Below are 22,650 nucleotides of genomic sequence, written 5' to 3'. Positions count from 1 at the left end.
AGATATCATCAATATCCTTTAATTTTGGGTGTATACAAATAGACACATGTGTTATACATGATATAATACACGTAGACACAAATTGCCATATAGGACGCATGTATCGATAAGTTTAATTTTATACAAGTTAAAGTGTTTATTTGTGTACACTCAAAGTTAAAGGACATAGATGATAGTTAAAATCAAGTTAAAGTGCACGTTGATGTATTATGTCATAAATAAATAATTTAATTTAGACTAGTGGTAAAAGTATAGACTCTTGAAGGATAAATACAATCACATATATATTTAGTATATAGTGGTATACTTTACTTCTAGCCTTTTGAGGGTATATAAAAGATGTTTCTAATAAACACTTGGCTTAAGGAAATTATTTTTCTGAATGAGTTTGAAACAAATACAAGAATAAAAAATGATGATGAAAACATTAGTGAAATAAAAGAATTGACAGTGAAAACAGTAAGAATAATCAAATCGAAAGAGATAATAATAGTACCAAATTTGAAAAATAAAATATAATAGTACATTAAGAATAAATATAGGTCCTTCGTATTAGAACCCAACGTTATGACTAGAAGGAGAGAAAATACTCGACTACCGATAAAATATTTTAAAAAAAAGGACAAATTACTTAACTACACTCCTTTACTTACCTTAATATCCATTTATCTCTACTTATTTCAAAATTTTCAAAAATCTCTTAAAATACCTATGTATCCCGCATGTATCCCGTGCACAACGCTATGTATCCCGCTATGTGGAATGTATCAAACGCTATGTATCCCGTGCACAACACTATGTATCCTGCATGTATCCCGTGCACAACGCTATGTATCCAGCTAAGTGGAATGTATCAAACCTAATGTATCCCGTGCACAACGCTATGTATCCCGCTATGTGGAATGTATCAAATCTAATGTATCCCGTGCACAACGCTATGTATCCCGCAAACATCATTTTTAAGGGATTTTTGGTAAATTTCTAGAAGGAATATGATGTTATTTAGTACTTATAATATGTGATTCCTATAATTTATTTATTTTTTTAAAAAAAAAGGGACACAAGGTGCAAAAATTAATGCATTGCACGTGATTTTTTTTGTTGGGCTAGCTATCAATAGACATAACATGTGCTGTCCAAACTTAAAAAAATCCACAATTCTATTTGGCAAAAAGGTGCAACAAATGGTGTTATAGTCAAACTTCTCTGTAATATCGTAGTTTATTTGGATATTTTTAAGAGTTATAGAAACATATTGTAATAAAAGATATATAGTATAGTATAATATGAAAGATCGATTTCATAAAAAAAAAAAAATTATTATAGAAAAGTTTGATTATATTTGACTTTAATTAGTAGATCAATCAAATTAATCTTTAGATTCTTTTTTTAATTATTTTTCTCTTTTAGTTATATGTTAAAATAAAAAATATATATCTTTCATTTATTAGTTTAATGTAAACAGTAACGTCCAATAAAGTGAGCTCTTATTATGTTTGAAGTTGTATAATATTCTAAAAATAATCATCTCATTTCACCATCGACTTTGTAGTTTAGTTTGATTTTCTTTCTCATCAAAAGATAAATGAGTTTTGTTTCCCAAAGTTGAATGGAAATTATTCATAAAATGATCCAAAACAAAGTTGATAATTGCAATTCAAGATTTAATATGATGACTTAAATAACTAATATATATTGGACAAAGTTCAAAATAATATATCAATTACAACATTCATATTGATAATATATAGTTTATCAAGATCATAAAACATAGGAACCATACTAATAAAACACAAGAAGACTAATTAAAACAGGCCCAAATTAAAATCCAGAAAAATATTTATTCTGGACACACTATTTCCAAATGAGTGTCCATCACTATTCCCTAATCAGCAATCATTAATTATTACTATTGATAATCATCATCAACCATCATTAGATATTCTTAAAACATCAGCATTAAATCATCCGTGGCGGAGCTAAAAATTAATAAAGGGTGTCAAAAAAAGTGAAATAAAATAAAATTGTTGCTAGTAAAATTTGAACGCGTGAGCACCCTAAGCACAAGCTCTTTCAAGGTGTCTAAAATCACTGGTCTATAACACATTGTTCTGTCAAGGATGTTCAAAATATATTATTTAATTACTTCGTGTATTATTTTACTTATATATACGGTATTATTTTCTGACGGACCGTGTCTAATTGGACACCCTGACTATAACATAGCTACGCCCCTGCTCATCACCATCACCATCACCATAAATTACCACTATATATCATCCACCACCAACTGTCATCATCAACCATCACTATTAACCACTATTGGCACCTACCACACCACTAGCTACTATGTACACACAACCACCGCCATCAACCAATTTGTTGTTACACACTCCAATTTTGTGGAGGTCCTATAACACCCCCACCCCCATCCTATACTATTCCCCTCAAATATTGAGAAAACAAACATACATTGATCAAATATTCTGAATATAACATCTTAATATTCAGATGTCTAATCAAATTCAAATATCTTCATCATCATTAAAATAAATGGGCTGGGGCATAACTCAAATGTAACTAATATAAATTGGATAAAGTTCATTTATATATTTATATTGATAATAATACATAGTATATCATTTCTTACACAACCACAAATTGATCACTACCACTGTTACACCCATTCTCACAAGGGTACTCTATTTTCCCTTTTTCTTGATTAGAACACACAAAATCAAGATTATAAAACATAGGTACCATAGTAACAAAACACAAGAACACTAAAACAGGACCAAATATCCAAAGCAAAAGTGGCAAAGCTGCATAAAACAACCTATTCCCCACAGTGTTCAAACCAAATCCTTTTTCCAACAACTCAGACACATACTCTGGACTCACAATTCCCAAATTGTCTTGTGGACAATTGATGAGGAAATTGACTTGGTTAATGAACCTAATTGACAATGTGTGACATAGGAATGAGAATAGGAAAATTAGTAAAAGTGTAACATATTTTAATGCCACCATGAATTCACCATGAGCACCATAAATTGCATCATTTAGTGGTTGTTTGACACTATAAGTGCTGCTTATTACAGCTGCAAGACCAGAACACAGAAGGATTGATGTTGTAGCCATTAAGGTTGCTCCCATTATTGTGTTTCTTAGTGTTTGGACAGCTAAGATGTTTTTCTTCTCATTGTCCTGCAAAATTTAAAGAAAAATGGAAAATATAAGAGTTTAAGTTGTATGCACTGACTGATCAGTGGCGTAGCTACATGGTGGTCAGGGTGTCCAATTGGATTCGTCGGAAAAAAAAAGATAGTAAATACAAGTAAAATGATACACAAAATGATTAAAGGACATCCTTAACAGAACAAGTTGTTATAGCCTAGTGGTTTCAGACGCTTGGAATGAGGCAATGCTCGCAAATCTTTTTTCCACTTTCTATTTCTGGACACCTTTTGTGAAATTCACTCCGCTACTGTGACTAATGATTTAGAAGTGTTTATATACAACTGGATAATCACAGTTCAATGTTTTTGAATGATCTAGTTTATAAAATATCCAACAAATGTATATGCTATGTATATTTAAACATAATATATATATAGAGAGAGAGTCAGTATATAAATTTTGTATATTTCACTCATATTGGTAACACGTTTTATCGAACTGTAAATATCGGTAAAGTTTCCTTTATATATAGTATACCCTAGCTCCAATCCACTTTATATGGTGGGATACAGAGTCATAAAATCTTTAAGTTTTTGAAATAAATTTGCATACTTTATAGGAAAATTTTGTTCATAAAAAGTATTTTCCCTATTTCAATTTATTTGAGTCTATTTCCTTTCTAGTCCATTCGAAAAAGAACAATCCATTCTAAATCAATCTGGAGACAATTTATAAATTTAAACTTTTTATTTTACTCTTAATGACAAACATTTTTTGTACATACACATATTATGACATGTTAAAAATTAAAAGTTTCAAAAGTTTTATACACACAAATATAGTTACACCTTTAATATTAAAAGTTCTTTTTTCTTTTTTAAACTCGATTTTCAATTATGTAGATTCACATAACTTAAAACAAGGAAAAAGAAGAATAGTATCAATTTCTACCAACAGACAAAAAGATGGATTTTTTAAAAGAAAGATTGAATGATAAAAACCACTAGTAATATAGTGGAAATCCTTTGGTTAATGAGTGTAAGTAAAGAATATTACCAAGAATTCATATATAGTGAAGTTGAGTTGGATATGACATATTGATTCATATATTGCCTCTTCCCATTAATTTGTTATTTTTCCACACTATGCTTGATATTTTGTTTAACATTTAAGAGTTTAAGTTATACATATTATTAGTGTAAAAAATCATAATTATACTATCATATCATCTAAAATATGTTTATATATAAGTTATGTTAAAATGTGTGATTTGTAATTTTAAAATTAAGACATGCTATAATAAGAAGTGAAGGTAATTTACTTGTGTAAAATTCTCTACACCGATAGAATATGATAATTAAACTCAACATTTTCTCCATCTCATATTAGTTGTTCACTTTACTATAAAAAGTTATCCCAAATTATCTGTCAATTTATAAAATCAAAATAGAATTAATCAAATTTTTTTCCCTTTTCACCCTTACAATTAATTCTCTTTTTAAAGTGTAAACAAATTTGTAAAGCTTCAAAAAAGTTTATTAAGGGATAAGTTAGTAGAACGAGGTCTTAAGGGGCGTGTAAATGAGAAAGTGAACGACTAATATATAGAACGAAGTCGGAGAGGTATAACAATTAAATATAACCAATCGATCTAAAGTTAAAAGTTAGTACGTTATAACACTTTTTATAAAGATTAATTAAACACAAACGTATAGGCAAAAGCTTAATTAGTAAGAAGCCAAAACATGTTTAATGTAATTAAATTGCTAATTACAAGTGATTATTACTTTCTTCTAACTCTTTTCTTCCTTCATTCATCCGTTACATAATTAGAGCTACACACGAAAATAATGCTTCTATCATTTGGTAACAAACCCCACCACCTCCCAAAAAGTAAGGAAAAGTAAGAATTATTTGAAATTGATATATATATATATATATATATATATATAAAACTCGCGATGAATGTGATCTATGAGGTATGAAAGAAGTCGTGTTATCCCTACCGATAAACTGGTCCATTTACTTGACCCGATTCATCCCCTCTCCTCCAGCCCTAGCCCGCGAAAAAGGAAGATATGACTCTTAGGAGATACACCAAAAAAACTAAAAGGTATTCGAATCATAGTGTAAAATACAAATGAGTGAAACTCATTGATCTCGAATATATATGATATATTATATTAAATTTACTTAAAAAGAAGTTGAGTATATCATGACTATCCACACCACAGCCAACTAGCTCATACAACCACACTACATGAGTTGATGAAAAATCACACACATGATATCCTTATTACTCGCTAGATATAATATACACTACTAAAAAAATCGCTAATTTCCAACACAATCCATCAGAATTTGACTCATCATCATCAATAATGTTTCAAAAAATTATCGGAAATTCTTACCAATGAACTGAATTCTGACAATACGTCATGAGAAATTAACGATTTTCTAATAGTAGTGACGATATTCAAAAAGAAGAACTACTACAAGAAATTAATTAATTAATTACCTTCATGATGGCTTCAACCCACAAACGTCTTCCATTAGCATTAGTACCAATAATTGTAGTAAGAGGTTGATTTTTAACCCTATGCCATAACCAAATATGATATCCCATGCATATTATAAACCCTAATGGCACCAATATTACATCCAAATAACACTTCCTCCATTCCATTTTTTTCTAATGTTTTATGAAGAAGAATATAATAATGAGTTGCTTTCTATATTACAACACATATATATAAGTAGCAATAAAATGAATGTAGACTAATTTCGGTGCTATGTACGAAATTAAAGTAAAAAAGAAGTATGTCCAAAAAATAAAAATAAAGAGTAGACTTCCACTCCATAAAATTAGAGGAACATGCTTCTAATCATGTGTTGGAAAATTATTTAATTTTGTCTGTTTTTTCTTTCAACTTTAAATTATTATTTTTTTCTTCAGGTAGTTGATTCTTTGAATGCTTTTTTTTTTCTTTTTGAGAGAAAGATAATACATCCAGTAGCTAGAAAGATAATGTCTACACATATTGTACTATTTAATCGTAGATACTAGTTTTGGTGACTTACATATTCTTTTTACTGAAACAAATTATCTACAATAATTATGATTTGAGTTATATATTGATCAGTAAGAATTATCACAAGATGAATAAATTTCTTGATTTCTGATCCACAATCTAGATACCCTCCAAAAGCCACACAATTAGATCTTTCTAAAAGAGGAAGTATAATAATATATCTTTACAAATAATTCTGTCACGCTACTAAAAAATCACTATTTTCTATTGAAAATTTTCGTTAGAAAATATTTAGTGACTATGTTCTCAATTATTTTTTTATCGAACCAAGGAAGAAAAGAAATCTTTCAGTATTTCAATGAGAATATGTTTCCCTGTCCTTCCTTCGCTCAGAGTACTACTTTACTTTACTATTGATTATCCAAGAGTATTTAGCCTTGCGACCCAACAACTTCTGCGGCCCGCTGTACGTTTTACTAATCATGTGAGTTGGTTTGATGTGAAACAAATAAAAAAATCATGTCTCTTATGATATAAATTTTTCATTTGATTCGTGTTAGAGAATACATTTGTTTATGATAGTTACATAATTTGAGTTTTAATTTGTCACTCACCAATTTTTTTTTAAAAAAAGACTTATATCTATTCGAAGTAGTAGGTCAAATACGTCAAGGCATGACTCATTTTGTTTTAATAAATATATACTGTTGCGTCTCTTAAGGAAACACATATAAAAATGCAATAAATAGAAATTTTGGTAAGTGGACTCATACATGTACCACTTAAGATTTTTTGGATTCTTTTTGTTTAATTGATTATGTTGTTTATTAGTACTTCACAAAGTTGAGTCAAAAAAGTCATAAAAGTGAAAAAAGATAAAATCATATATATATAAAATAATTATTTTATCTTGAAGTAGATTAATGGAGAATTACTTTATGAAGTGCATTTTGAGAAATGGAATTATAAAGTAAAAAAATTACCTTCTTATCAAGTAGAGTTAAATTATGATAAAGAAATCAATATAAATTAATCTGAGGAGGATTCTAGATTTTTATCAAAGATATTTTAAAGTTTTGAGTATTATGTCAAAGAGGACATTTTGCATTATTTCTTTTAAGAAATATAGTCGATTTCAATTCACGTAAAAATTTATACAGTATTCAATATTTATATTAAGTCAATAAATACATATTGTGATGAATTATGATTAGTCAATATACATTCTTGCCTCATTAAATCACTTATTATAAAAAATATAAAAAAAATATCCATATATTATGAGTGCAAAATACAAAGAACTCTACATACGACTTGAATTCTTCCCTTCCCTCATTTTTTTTTTTGAATCGCGAGTTTGAATTCTAATAATTAAAAATCTTCATCAATAGCCAAAGATCGATTAGTCATTTTAACTGATTTGCTGACTCAATTATAAATTAGTTGAATTAGTAAATTGAAAATGTCGAATGATTACACCGGCAAAAACATAATTTTGAGAGGATCGAGGGGAAGTCTCACTATGACAAATTTTAAATTTATAAACTTAAAATTCCAACTCTACGTAACAGTTATTCTTTTGTTTGTCGAAAGTAACCGAAATAAAAGGAGACAAACACATTTGCGGCAATGCGTTCCGTTTCCATTTCTTTTTGTGAATGGAAAAAAGACAAATGAGGCATGCAATACGTGCTAGGCTTGTTCGCCACCTTTCTACTTTTTTCCCATTTTTTACTCGATGTCTGGTATTTGTATTAGATTTGATTAATTCATATTCGTATCGGAAAGTCCTCATTTTGAAAGTAAAACGCTCTATACCAAAGGTTCCATGCATACACAGATGAGATTCAAACATGAGATCTCTAATTAAAGATAAAAGAATACTTACCACGTTGTTAAGGTTTTTGCCCTAATTTTCTTATCTTATTTGAAGTTTATTTTTTTCCTTAAAAAAAAGTCAAAGTATTACCATAAATGCTTGAACTTTTTTTGAAAGAAAAATATAATTTTCTTCCATATTTGGTTTATTCTTTCCTTAGAAGAAATGTTTGGAATCCTATAAATTGAAGACCCTTTTTCTCATATCAAGAACACAATAACATTCACAATGTAGTCGTTTAAGAGTCTTGTTTATGGGAGATTTATTCTCTCAACAATTTATAATATTTTTCTTTTCTATTAGTTTTCATATAATAATATTATGTTTTTAGTATAAGTTTTTATCGTCTGATTTATCAATCATATGATTTGCAATTTGTAAACTTCCGCATGACGACTTAATCACCTTTCAAACCCAATACACGTCACAATGCGAATTTTAGTAGTACCTTTTCTACTTATCTTTCACATTATCTATCTTTTGCTAGACAATTTTTTCTTGTTGGAGTCTCACTATGCTCCCACCTGCTTTACATTTTTTCTTTGGAATTCCACGTTTCTCATCATATTTTTTTTTTTTCCAATTTGCCTTTAACTTACCACTGTCCTATCTTCTCATAACCCACCTTGTCTTTTTTTCTTTTTAACAACTAATAGCGGAGTCAGAAATTTAATTTTAAATTATCTACGTTGTGTATCTATAACCTTTTTTTGACAAAGAGGTATCAATTTGTTTCCCTAATTAAACAATGATGGTATTGTGCCTGCATTGAGGATTAGCGAAGCGAAAGGGGATGGAGACGGCAAAAATTGAATTCACACCTTTTCGTAATAGATTTATTATTCAAAAAATGAGAAAATAGGGACAGACGAAATTTTGTAACTAAATAGTAAAAATCTCCTACTAATGATCTCATATAGTTACATATTAGTAACGAATAATAAGAAAATTTAATTAGCTCATAACGAGTTATAATCTAAAAATTACCGATAAATTACCTAGCTAATTTCATATTTTCTTGCCGTAATTTTGCAAGTACCATTAGAGTACCTATTAATCTTGATTATAACCACCTTTTTCTTTGGACTCAAACTTTTAAGTTTCTTTAATAAGAAATGTTATAAATGTTACATGTACTCAAATGGAATGAGGAATTAGCTCATTTAGTTTTGGACTAAATGATAAATACAAATTCAAAATTTAAATTTTATTAACAGAATTTTTAGGATATATGTTATTTGTACTTATTTTAACACATAGATTTGAGGTAAAATTATTAATTCGTCAATACTAGAGGACACATTTAGTAATACATAAATATTGTAAAATTAAATTAAATTATGTACATATTTTCCCTCCCTACTAATTATTTGTTATTATTCTTCCTTTTTGTAAAAAAAAAATAGAAGAAGAAAAGTCTCAACTTCTTGTAAAATGATGATTGCATATGGTAAACTAATTGTTTTGAGACGTGTATCGAACAATTATTGGTACATTCGAAAATCTTACGTTATCTTATTTTCCCTTTTTGTAAAGATGACATTATTAGAAATTTCAAAGTTGAAAAAGATTAAATTACAAAGAATTGGGAGAATATCTATAAACAATCATTCTCAAAAGTTATTATCATAATAAAGCTAAGTACCTCACATCTTTGGCAATTTCAAAAATATAATACCACAATTATTTCAGCTTTAAGTGTCATAAAGTTAAATAGATAGGATGATTGACCATGAAAATGGATTTACAAGATCATAAAATATCCATTTAATTAACTCATCAGAATACAATATAATTTCTGAATCTTTTAGATCACGATAAAAATGTCAAATGAATAAATTGAGTTGAATTTGAAATTGTCAAAATGAGTTGCGTTAAGAAATAACAGATTAATAATCAATTTAAGTGTTATTTGAGCTAAAGCGGATTGTGTTGAAATGAGTTGAAAATCGGGTCATAACCCAACATGCCATCAATTCCTTCTAAGTTTAAATTCAAAAATTGGTTTCTCATAATTTATTTGAACACATAATTTTTTTAAAATCCTTATTATTATTAATATGTAAAATAATCAAGTAAAAAAATCTAATCTTTTAAAAAAAATTCAAACAAAGTTTCTCATGAGTCAATCATATATCATTCCTATTTTTAAATGAGCCGAACTAAACGAGTTAAAATGAGTCCAATTAATAAAAAAACAAGTTACTAACTTATCCAAACTTTAATCAGGTTGAAAAATCATCATTTTATGACTGATTTTGCCACTCCTAGATCACAATATATAGTTCCCTTCCGAGCAAACTGAATTTTATTTATAAGAAAACAATATACCACTATCTAAAATTTTAAAATTATTACAAACGTTAGATGACAATCTAATATTTTATCCGTAAATTTAAACAAACATTAGACCTCACTTTAATATTGCTTAGATGGCTAATTTCTCAATAGGCTATATTTGCACAACTATCTAAAATAAGGACAAAATTTAAATAGTAGCCTAAAATCTAATATTATCAAATAGGCCTTTTTTGAAAGGACATATAGAAAAGCCCAAATACTTCACAATGACCCAAATTTCTAAAGCCCAAAGCCCAAAAGCCCATTACATAGCTGACCTAGAAAAGCCTGTATATAAAAATGTCTTCTCTGTAAACCCTAGCTCACAGAGTGAGAGAGAGAGAGGGGCTCAGCGTGAAAGTTTCAGAGTTTCATCGCTTCCATTGAGTTCAATCGAAGATGAAGGTACGTTAATTAACCCTAAATCTTCAGTTTCTATCAATGTTGTAGATTTGTACGAATTTTTCTTTGTGAATTTGCTCAACTTATTGTGTTTTGTTGTTTGTTTTTGCAGTTCAACATTGCGAACCCGACTACTGGGTGCCAGAAGAAGCTCGAGATCGATGATGACCAGAAACTGTAAGGCTATCATATTCCTTTTATGAAATGTAATAGGATTTGCTGTTTCTGGTGTAGTTTGTATACATTTTTTATGGTTCATTGTTAGATATCTCTGTTTCTTATTTGATTGAGCATGCTTTTTGGTACGTGTGAAGAATGAAACTCAAATTGTAGAATTCTGATGTTAATATCCTTTAAAAGTATACAGTTATGGAAGTTTGTAGTAAGCTGAATGTTTTGAGGTTTTGAAATTAAAGGATCTGTGTTTTGATACAGTGTTTTACATGAACCTTGGTATGGAATAACAAAACATGTATTAGGCATAGCTGAACAAGTATCAACAGCAACAAAGTAATCCCACAAATGGGGTATAAGGAGCTTAGAGTGTATGCAGACCTTACTCCTACCTCTGAGAAGGTAGAGATAGTGTTTCCGATAGGCCCTCGATTGAACAAACAATGTAAAAGAGTCAATAGCAACAACTTGAAGATAGGTAGATACCAATAATGTAATTCGCAATGCTACTTGTGTATTTTGCTATTGATTATCTCTCATTTGTTTCTAGTAAATTCGTTGTTATGATTTTGAAGTTAGAAAAACCTAATCCATTCAACCTTAATATATCCATTTACCCCATATTTAGTTTACTGGCATTTCAGATTCCTCATTAGAAGTATTCTTTATTTGAGAGAAATAGAAATGGATAATCTGTTATAATTTACCTTTTCATCTGAAAAATGGACTTATTGTCTCTCTAGTACTTTAATATCATAACATGACAATAGAACTTACAAAATAGAATATATTAATTTAAAAAATAGACAATTATTTTTTGAGAATTTCCTAGTGCAATTTAAAACCAGTTCCATTATAGATATCTCAATAACAAATCAAATATTCGGACAATGAAGTAATTATTATTCTCTTATATTGTTTTTCAATACTAGTCGATGAACCAATCCTTGAGTTCTTAATTATCAAAAAAACCAATCTTTGAGCTCTTTTTCATTTTTGCCTTCTGAACTTTTGTTGATATTTTAATTTACAAAAAACTACTCTTGATGCATCTCAAATTATTTTTTGCTACTGTTGATAGAGACTACTGTATATACATATGCATGCTTGTGTTTGGTTCACAAGTTCCCCACCTAGATCTGTTATTATATATCTAACAAGCCCACTATAGTATTCAGTCCCATGCATATGATGATGTAGTAAGAAATTCTGGATATTATTTCTTGATGAAAAGATGAGATATATTTTCATTTCTGCTCTTTACTCGACTGTACGTTTGTTTTGGAATGTTGCTTAGTTTGATGTATAGTTGTCACTGTCATATTTATTTGGCAGTCTCGATATTTCATTAGCACATTGAATGTTGAATTATGATTGACTGACAAGTAAATGTGCATACGGAAGTACTGTTGGTTAATGATACTTAATTGTTATGCAGCCGAGCTTTCTATGACAAGAGGATCTCCCAGGAGGTTAACGGAGATGCTTTGGGAGAGGTAGGTCTCATGTCCACTTTGTGGCCCTATGGTAATTTAGCCATTGCAGTCAAATTTATTTCAGACTAATGATGTGTCTCCCAATTGACAGGAGTTCAAGGGATACGTTTTCAAGATTATGGGAGGATGTGACAAGCAAGGTTTCCCAATGAAGCAGGGAGTGTTAACTCCAGGCCGTGTTCGTCTTCTGCTTTACAGAGGTATCTGTAATGAAGTGCTTTATGTCAGATATGCATTTTATTTATTTTCTGTATAGCTGTTGCTATTTAGTATCTAATTTGATGCACATTAAACAGGCACTCCTTGCTTCCGTGGTTATGGTAGGCGTAATGGTGAGCGAAGAAGGAAGTCTGTCCGTGGTTGCATCGTCAGTCCTGACCTTTCAGTTCTGAATTTGGTTATTGTGAAGAAGGGTGAGAATGATCTGCCCGGACTGACAGACACTGAAAAACCTAGGATGAGAGGTCCCAAAAGGGCTTCCAAGATTAGGAAGCTCTTCAACCTTGGAAAGGATGACGATGTTAGGAAGTATGTCAACACCTATCGCCGAACATTCACAAACAAAAAGGGTTCGTTTTCTCTCTATACTTCTATTTGTCGGCAGTTCCATTCTTGAATGTTGACTGTGTTGCTATGGTGTGACAGGGAAAGAGGTTAGCAAGGCTCCTAAGATCCAGAGGCTGGTAACACCATTGACTCTCCAGAGGAAGAGAGCAAGAATCGCCGACAAGAAGAAGAGAATTGCCAAGGCTAAGTCAGAAGCTGCTGATTATCAGAAGCTTTTAGCGTCTAGGTTGAAGGAACAAAGGGAAAGGCGAAGTGAGAGTTTGGCTAAGAAGAGGTCTCGACTTTCTGCCGCTTCCAAGCCATCTATTGCTGCTTAAGTTCATTGGGAAGAAGCAATCTGTGATATCTGGATCTGGTCTGTTATAGCTATTGCTTGATGTTGCTTGTGATAGCTTTTTTAATGTTCTGAGGTGATGAGTTTAAGTTAGTGTATCGTTTACTATGTGATCTTTCTGATCAAAGATTTTGGTTGTTTAGTACTTGTTGAATGAAATCATCCCGACTTTTATTATTTTGTTCCTTCTTTATAATTGGTTTGGGTTCTTAAAACTTGTTATATGAAAAGTTTTAAATTTTCATACTACATTTACATTAAGTAGCCAAGAGTCTTATTAGAAACGACCTCTCTACCTCCCTCACGTAGAGATGACGCATAGAGATAAGGTTGTGTACATTTTGTCCTTATTAGACCTTGTAATCTTCATGGCTGGGTGTGGCTTAGATGCAAGCTACCTCTTTGCCTATCTCACCTCCTCTGGGTGAGCCTTCGTTTTTCTCCTCTTTTTGATAACCCAAAAATCCTAGAAGGTTAAGTTTTGAATTAAATATTTGTTACGATCTCTTTCTTTTTTATAACCAAACAATTCTCAAGGACTCGGTGGTTTACTATTCCAATCTTGATGGACAATGTGCCTGCCCCTCTACCCTTTTTCCCACTAAAATACTAAGCTTTTGTCCGACAAAATAATTAACACATGTCCAAAGTAAAGCGGTCATGTCTGCAGTCACTTCCTTTCTGTGCATCCACTATTGTTGAGGATGATCAACAACATACCTAGTCTAATCTCACAAAATGAAGTCCGTGAAGGATAGAGTGTACGCAGACCTTATCCCTACCTCAGAGGTAGAGAGGTTGATTCCGATAGACCCCCTAACTCAAGAAAAAACAGTTCAAAGCAGTCTAGTGAAAGAAGTAATGGAAGTACAAGAAACAACAATCACGAATGACCATAGTATGAATGTGAACATGTAATTTTCATATTCATAAAAATTACCCACCTAGAGGTAAAAAGCATCAAAATACATAAAAATATGAACAAGTTTGCTTCCCTCAACAACTGGATAAACAAGCTAAACCAAAAAAGAAGAGAAGCAAAACACGAGATTGGTAACGTTGAGAAGGTAACTACAGCATGACTTTCTGCAATTGAAAGCCATAAGCATTACCTATAATACGGCACCAGCATCAAGGATCTGCCTTCGTTCAGGAATCAGGATAGACATGTGGGTGTCACAATCGAAAGAGAAAATATGAGCAAAAACATTGGTGATGTCGGTGCTTCAGGCACTGAACGACAACCGAGCATTGGAGTCATCAAACCTTTGCTGCATAGGCTATCAAATGGAAAACCACTTGATAGAGAAGGATTATAGTAATCTCTCGACATAGAATTTGGTGTTATAAGGCAAGGTAGAGTCAAGGGTACACCACTTCTACGGAAGGTATTTGGCATAACACAAACTGCAGTAATGACAGAAAGGTAACCAATATAAGTCGCTTGTGGGACGGTACTGATCCACTTTCCTTCAGATCCATTAACCTCCGCTTCATTGACAATACAATGGGAGTCTTGTATTGATTGTCTGGCTCCGCACCTGATTTTGCTGCAGATACAGGTAGAGTTTCTTCTGTAGCTATTGGTGTGGAGCACTTTGCAGAAGTGCTAAATTTGTGCCTGATGTCATTGTTGAGGATTCACCAGGAAGTGATTTTCAAGACAGACCAACAAGTACAGATAATGTCTCATGCCCCAGATGATTGATAAGACAGATTACAGGGCAGCTAAAAGCGGCAAATGTGTTAACTAGGCTACCATTAGAAGTGCAGATGCAGTCCTGCCAAACCACATGTTTGTAGTTGTTCATGGATGAGTAAAAGTTCCCTGAATTTGAAGGTAGAAACCATTAGAAGTTAAAGTGCGTACAATTTGGTCGAATATTATTTGGAAAATCTTTTTAAATTGTTCACCTTTACCTAAGTATAAAATCCAAGCTGTATAGACTTCTAAAATTCTTTTAGAGAAAAACCTTTTCGAGAAGAACAAGTTGGATTTTATGAGATAGTGAACTGAAAAATGAGTTTGCATTGCAGAGTCCAGGTACTTAGTAGTTACTCTAAGGTGTTAGAGCTTTAATTTACAAGTAATATAGAATCTAGATAACGATTATTTCGAAGAGGAAAAGGAAGAACACCATTGAAGTTAAATATTTGAGTCAGGGAAACACCAACCTCACATGGTATGTAACTGGAGTAGCAGCAGCTCTAGTAGCTCTCGCTATACATAGCAGCATCTGTAGCCGCTATGGGACTGTGACTCCCAGAATCAGCAACAACCTATAGAAATAATAATAATTATTGCTATAAGCAACTTGTAACACTAATTAAAAATCTACCACACTACTCCCTCAATCTAAATTAATTTCCAAGCTTGACAAACTAGGTCATCTATCTGGGGTAGCAGTGTAAAATAAGCAATACGTACTTGCTTGTTCTAAGCTACCCCACTATGGCTTTGGAGATACTCCCTCAAGATTACCAGTCTACTGAACAACATGAATGGCCGTAGCTAGGAAGAACTATGAAAGGACTCACAAATTGTTACAACAATGAAACACTTGGATCAAATTTTGTAAGTCAGAATGTCAAACAATAGAAATGCTTAACGGCACAGGCAAAGCACAACCTAGATAATACCCTCTACACTCCCCATAGAGATCAATAAAATCAACATCAGTTTACGCCTCCCTCTGAAAGCAGTCAAGGCACAAAGGAGAAATGATATTTGGTCTTACCGCGTGTTCTGCTTGCCACCGGTTCTGTTCACTACCAGGACTATGGTTCCCTGAATCCCAGATGAGTTCCGAAAGCGTTTGCTCAACTTGGAAAAACAATATAACTAAACCAATTTATCCTGTTCCAGACCATCGAGGTCCAAAACTGAGGACCACTATATATAAAACCGATTCAGCTGTGGCCCAAAGACAGCTACAATGCAGGTCTAAAACATATTGAGAATTCAGGTTGGACAGAAAATCTCAATAAATGTCTAATGAGAATGACTGTTCTGACTTGCACAATGAATTAAAATGAAATTCATAGAACCATCAAACATCTCGTACTTGATGCAATATGACACACATTTGTTGCCATTCTAGGCGTCTCATAAAGAAATCCCTCTGGACGCCACCCAAAATGCAGACAGAAGGGACAACCAAAAATCCACAAAACCCTTTGGTCTTGAATAAATTTAAATGTTATTATTCCCAAGTCTATGTTATACATGATACAGGTTAACACCATAAAAATCACTTTTCATAGTTTTCATTAGAAAATACGAAATATCTCTAACCTCCATACTAACCTAACAGTCCAAAACAGTAACTCTTATATCAGTGCACACATTTTTTATGAAGACATCATTGCAGACATTAGAGCTGTTCGATCAGAATAATGGGCCACTTGACCAATAATACTAGACATTTTCTATCTTAACCTTGATGTAAGACAATCCAGAGCAACTGCAATCATAAACCAATAGATTGCTTCATTTTAATGGCAAAAGCTAATACAAATGAAAAATTATGTAGTTTCATAAACCATATTTTATTCACAAAACATGACTTTGTATGTATCTATAGCGATTGAAACATATCTTAGACATCACCACAGACGCAAAGAAAAAAACACTAGAAGAAGAAAAAATAAAAACATGAAATTGCATGCAGTAAGATATTTCAACAAGTAGTCACGAGTCCATACCAAGGAAGATTTAATCAAGCAAGAAAGCAAAACAAAGTGGTCTCTCAAAACCTATAGTATGTTTTACTTGTATCCATAGGGTTCAACACAAAAACACTTTCTTAGGGGTGGAAGTGGAAAAAAAGACAAGTAGACTAGCAGGAAAGATATATCATAATGCACTAGGAGCATGTGGAAGAAAAACGGAAAGAACAACGAGGGTCAAGAAAATAATAGAGAAGCAATGGATGTTTACATAGAGCCAAAGAGTAATTCCATTTTTCATTTAACTAGTTATATTGACAAACAGGAAGTCTAATACCAGCTGAATAAACACACTGAAGAGCGAAATTTACAGCATCTCTAAAAAAAGTGGAAATTATTGAAAAATCAAGATTAAGATAAGTGCAGAAAACAGTAACAAACACTAACCATCTGTATCAAAGTGACCCATGCAGAACTCATTATTCCTCTGAGGATTGAAATATGAGAGGAGAAGATGTGACGGAGAAGTAACAAAAACAAATTGTCAAAAACGAGTCACAATAACAATAATAGAGAAGTAAATTGAACGCTAAGTTGTTCAGTACACAACAAATAAAAGATACTTTTTTCCCTCAATTGAATAAACAAATTTCCTGACTAATTTATTTTTTCAAAAAGATAAATTAGTCAGGAAAAATAGGTAACTGAGTCTTGTAATTCTGCAACAAGAAAAAATGTAAGTACGCTATGAAGGGAGTTGCACCAGGGGTAAATGCGAGAAGACAGTCTGTTATTGATCTAATATGAAATGCATCTGGAGTTCCACTAGCTCCATTTGCATTTTGTTTCACATAATTGCTACGAAGACATTCTATCAAACAGAGTCAATGGCATCTTATCTGCAAAACTGATGAGTTCTTATCCAAATGACCAAAGTAGTGCTAACATGATTGAAAACGAAGATACAGCTAATGTGAATCTTTCTGAAGCAAAATCAGCAGGAAATAAAGTTTTTCATTTACTTCTAACAGAAAAAGCTAGTTTCTCATTCATTTATCACAAGTTTCAGTTGAAATCCCGCAATCTCTTCTTCAACACATCCATTGATTTTTTACGAGCACTCTGCTTTGTGTTTCTGCTTGAAAGACTTCCGAAGAGTCCATCAGCTGAATCTTTATACTTGTCACAGATAGTAGAAACTTTTTTATAATCTAGAGCATTATAGTTCTTCTCCCTTATGACAGGATTCATGAAGTTCTCTGGTTGACTGCTTAGGAGGAGGTTTATTAATTGTCTAACTTCTACCAAGCAACTTCGAAAGCTATCGTCCTTGTAAACTTCACTCAGCCCAGTACTGTGAAATCTCTCATCAGCAAAAGACTCCAATGCTTTCAAATCGTGGTTGATGCTCATTACTGCATTAACATTGAATCTCTTTATTGAGTCACTCAGAAAAGTTCCCACAATTGAATTGGAGATATGCTCAAGAGCTCCAATCCCAACTTTATACAAAGCATCCAGAGGTAAAATTTGTTGAGCAGTAGACAAGAGGGTGTCGAGATATATAACCACCTCATTCATGCATTCGTTGCCTTGCTGTGGGGCATCATCGGCTGTCCAATGGACATTTTCTGTGAGGGACATGAATTCATCCAATTTTGCATTTACTAAGCTTAGTAATGCAATATAAGCAGCATCTCTTGAAGTCTTAAGGACAATCTTGGCTGTTAAACTGCCTTGAGGCCTTTCAACTAAACGGACAGGAATGCCGCATTGTTGGGCTGCATGTTGAAGAAAGAAATCACAAGCCCTTTCAAAAACAGCTATATTTGCAGCAATTTGCATTGCCTGAGACACACCAGTTGTACCACTGTAGATAGTCTCAAGTAGGACTTCATTCAGTACATCAATCAAGAGCTTATCCAAATACTTTTTGACAAAATCAAAAAAATTCATTTGGCTCCCATATGATAAGTAATTGACAGAATCTTTGATGAATGACTTAACGATGCGACAGCATTCTGGCACCATGGAAGAGAATGGAGCAATAAAAGGGAAAGCTGGCATTATATCAGAGGTTTGTAGATGGAACAATAAAACATTTGCCTGATAATCCGACTCCCTCTTCATGACCATCTGCTCAAATGTATCATTGGTGACTACAGCAGTTATTTGTTGCCTACACTCTGCCAAAAGAAGTTCATGATATTTTTCTCGACTACTATTTAGAGTCCCAAGAATCGCACTCACTTCATAGCCATATTGTCTGAGGGTTGACCCAAGAAGAGTCACATAATCCTTGACCATGAGAAGATGACTGGCACTATCCATGTGGGAGAATTGTTCTTCCAAGAGTGCAGTCACTTTACCTACAGCTGTTTCCCACATTGTCTCAACCTGATTAGGCAAGAGCAGGCCACCAGCAGTCCTTAATACTCGATCCTCAACAATGAAATAACCTGCAATCTGAGCCAAGAAGATTTGATGGGATTCTAGGAAAGGTTGTGACAATGAAATCTGCAAATCTGAACTCAGCTGCAATAAGCGATTCTTGTAGTAATATTCACGAAACTGCTCTTGAATCCCCATACAACCATGAATGTGACATGCTCGATAAAGAGGTGTCAGGTCAAACTTTAAGACAGATTCTTCATTAATCTCTTCAACATCTAGGGTATAAGTGAAGTCTCCTAACCCCAAACAGCTTTGTTCCTCGGCTTTTCTCTGACGGGCTAGCATATCCTCATCCCTCTGACGAGCAGATGCAGCATATCCTATTGCAGTTTGCCCAATATCCTTTGCTGTACTCCTTATGTGAACTAGCCATTCATTAACTTCACTGGTTACTCTCTTCTCAATATGCAATTTAATCAGTGGTATTCTCTTCTCTATCATAGTCCTGAGTGGCTTGACGGGAATGTTCTGCAAATAACTTTTCTCAATCAGATCAATAGCCTTGATAGCAGGGTAAAACCGACCTTCAGAAACGTGGTTGTTACACTTCGCACAAAGTTCTAACACTTGGACACAGTTGCCTGACATCTTAATTGCTTCTGTAACATTTTTCTTAATTGAAAAAGATTCAAGAAGCTCTTCAAGTTTTAAGAGAAGGACGCTCCCCACATCTTGCAGCTTCAGATTATCAGTTTGCAACTCAGCTTTTAACTCTTCTGCATCGACCAAGACTCCGCGCAGCTCATCCACCGCAATAATAAACTCCTCATAATGAAGCTTACAAAGCTCCTCTATTTCAACTTCTTTCTTTTTGACGACATTCTTAAGTTGCTGTAGAAGGGCATCAGGCTTCCCACTTTCAAAAGCAAGCCTGACCATAGGACCTAGATCTTCCCCATTACTGATCATAGTCACAAGAACAGAATCTTCAGCTGTAGTTGTGTCCCCATTTTCTGTGGCCATTCTCCTCCTGGTTTTAGCAGTCATGGTTACTACCTTGCCCTGCATATTCAAATTCAAGACACTTCAGTCAATGTGTGACTAAGTTCACATACAGGGGAAACATAAGTACCATCGTGCAAAGAGACAGGAAAAGGAAAAAAGAGAAAAAAAGAAGAGGTACATCTTAATCTTATTTCCAAACAATGGAGAAGGGAATAATTTCGACGTTTAAATCATCCATCCATTCCTCTCCCTTCCCTCGTTAACCCAGCCAAAAACAAAATGGAAGGGAGATGATTTAGCTTCATCCAAACTATTACATTGTTCCATGAACACCAGAAATGTTTCCTACAATTATATGTTCATCTCTGCACAACTGAAACTAGAATTCAAGTTCATTCCAATTTCACCAAACCACCGGAAGGGATGTCCCAAAATCATCGGATCACAAAGACTGAACCAGGATACCTCTAACAGGTCTACATAAGAAACATCATCCACTGTAAAAATTGAACAAAAACCATACAAATAAAAACCAAACAAATAACCAACCAATGCTATAAGTAAAAACTTCTCTACTTTATTTTAACCATTAACCAAGCAAATAACAGATCAGATACACCAAAACCATCAAACATCAACAAATAACCCAAAATCTGAACATAACAACCTCATTTCAACCAGAAATCACAGATAGAAAAACAAGCAAATAAGCTGCAAAAAGAAAAATTTAAGCAAGTAAATAGTAAATACACCAAAATCATCAAATTTCAGCAAATAACCCAAAATCTGAACATAACACACTCATCACAAACAGAAGAAACAAGAAAATAAGCTACAACTCCATTAACAACAAAAAAAAAAGCATAAAGCTTACAACTTCAACACAAAATTGAGCAACAAAAAACACTAAAACACACCTAGATCATCATACCATAAACAATACACCAAAAAAAACCAAATGGGTCTACATTATAAACCTCACCCATGATGCAAAAACATGAAAACCAACAAAAAAAAAAAAAAAAAAAAATGAAGCTAAAAATGGAATAAAGATTCAGTAACTTACCCAAAAGAAGTAATTTCAGAAAGTTCTATGCTTTCCCCTTTTCTTTTCTTGATATAAAAATTGAATCTTGGCTAGATTTTGTACCTTGTGATTTCCTTCAGTGGCATTTTTTGCCGACCAACACAATGTTTCTCTGTTTTCTCAGATGTTCTTTAGGTTTGATTTGAGAATAATCAATAAATACATAATTTTAAAATAATTTAAAATTATTATTTTATTATTTATTTATTTGTTAGTATTATTTTTGTGTTTTATTATTTGGATCAACAAATGAGTCAAAGGGTGTATATCAATGTCGGGAAAAACACCATCTTCCTTTGAAGGCAAGTTCCGGCACATGTTTAGGTGACATAATTAGTATTAAAAGGGTTCGTTTGGTCGGTGAACAAGTTACGAACAAAATAATAATATAAAATATCAATATGTAGATTAATAATAATGGGATTGTAATATAGACATTATGAATGTTTAAAATTATAATATATGATGAACAACTTAAAATGCAATATGAATTATTGCGGGAGATATCGCTATTCTTAATCAGTGATTTCATATTTGAGTTTTTAGAAATGAAATGTTTATTGTTGAGAGCGTTGTTTCAAAAGTGAGTCTTACAATACACTAATTTCAAATTTAATTAGATTTTATTAAGACTATCATATATCGAATGAGAATTAAACAAAAAAATACTTAAATTATTTGTTCAATGAGTCTTGCAATGCAAAATGTTAGATTATATGCTTTTCATAGGATTATAATCAATGCACAAGTTGTTTATGCAAGCAATATTTGTAATTATTGTACGAAAATTAAGAATGAAGTAATTGCTATATTTGGATTACTTTACCTTTAAATTGTATAATATTTTTAGATAGTTTAATTCCGATATTATCAATATATTTTCATCTTATTTAATAAAAAACAATACATATTTATGCACAACTTAATATTATATATTGTTTAATATTGCCGATATATCAACCAAACTTTTTATATTATGTTTTAAATTTGGTGAAATCCGAATATATCTCAAAACGTTTCGATACATCACGTTTCGATTTCAAATATATATCTCAACGTCCTGATACATCGCGTCTCGATTTCAGATACAT

At 32.3% G+C, this 22,650-nt stretch overlaps 3 protein-coding genes across 3 annotated transcripts; 1 reads left to right on the top strand and 2 right to left on the bottom strand.

Annotated features, from left to right (window-relative positions):
* Positions 1 to 2,646: 2,646 nt before the first annotated feature.
* LOC125820009 (uncharacterized) lies at positions 2,647 to 5,882 on the bottom strand. The gene is made up of 2 exons (XM_049499425.1): positions 5,699 to 5,882; positions 2,647 to 3,207 (listed from the first exon to the last, which is right to left on the bottom strand). Exons 1-2 carry the CDS (start codon positions 5,864 to 5,866, stop codon positions 2,647 to 2,649), a joined length of 729 nt encoding a protein of 242 aa, XP_049355382.1. The 5' UTR covers positions 5,867 to 5,882.
* Positions 5,883 to 10,688: 4,806 nt separating this feature from the next.
* LOC125820019 (40S ribosomal protein S6) lies at positions 10,689 to 13,581 on the top strand. Its single transcript, XM_049499437.1, has 6 exons — positions 10,689 to 10,836; positions 10,946 to 11,010; positions 12,446 to 12,503; positions 12,595 to 12,703; positions 12,800 to 13,072; positions 13,149 to 13,581. Exons 1-6 carry the CDS (start codon positions 10,831 to 10,833, stop codon positions 13,385 to 13,387), a joined length of 750 nt encoding a protein of 249 aa, XP_049355394.1. The 5' UTR covers positions 10,689 to 10,830; the 3' UTR covers positions 13,388 to 13,581.
* Positions 13,582 to 17,968: 4,387 nt separating this feature from the next.
* Positions 17,969 to 21,712, bottom strand: LOC125819988 (exocyst complex component SEC15A). The gene is made up of 2 exons (XM_049499400.1): positions 21,539 to 21,712; positions 17,969 to 20,529 (listed from the first exon to the last, which is right to left on the bottom strand). Exon 2 carries the CDS (start codon positions 20,512 to 20,514, stop codon positions 18,139 to 18,141), a length of 2,376 nt encoding a protein of 791 aa, XP_049355357.1. The 5' UTR covers positions 20,515 to 20,529; positions 21,539 to 21,712; the 3' UTR covers positions 17,969 to 18,138.
* Positions 21,713 to 22,650: the final 938 nt, after the last annotated feature.

The sequence above is a fragment of the Solanum verrucosum genome, unplaced genomic scaffold (assembly GCF_900185275.1).
Source record: "Solanum verrucosum unplaced genomic scaffold, falcon-dt-bn FXZP01000229.1, whole genome shotgun sequence".
In the NCBI taxonomy this organism is placed as follows: Eukaryota; Viridiplantae; Streptophyta; class Magnoliopsida; order Solanales; family Solanaceae; genus Solanum; species Solanum verrucosum.
This window is presented reverse-complemented; position numbering and strand designations above follow the sequence as displayed.

Bases quoted from the DNA above. Each gene is read 5' to 3' on its own strand.
- LOC125820009 (XM_049499425.1), bottom strand. From the start codon at position 5,866: ATGGAATGGAGGAAGTGTTATTTGGATGTAATATTGGTGCCATTAGGG. The intron at 3,208-5,698 runs GTAATTAATTAA...TAAATTTTGCAG, and splicing joins GGGTTGAAGCCATCATGAAG to GACAATGAGAAGAAAAACAT.
- LOC125820019 (XM_049499437.1), top strand. The intron at 11,011-12,445 runs GTAAGGCTATCA...ATTGTTATGCAG, and splicing joins ATCGATGATGACCAGAAACT to CCGAGCTTTCTATGACAAGA. The intron at 13,073-13,148 runs GTTCGTTTTCTC...ATGGTGTGACAG, and splicing joins AACATTCACAAACAAAAAGG to GGAAAGAGGTTAGCAAGGCT.
- LOC125819988 (XM_049499400.1), bottom strand. From the start codon at position 20,514: ATGACTGCTAAAACCAGGAGGAGAATGGCCACAGAAAATGGGGACACA.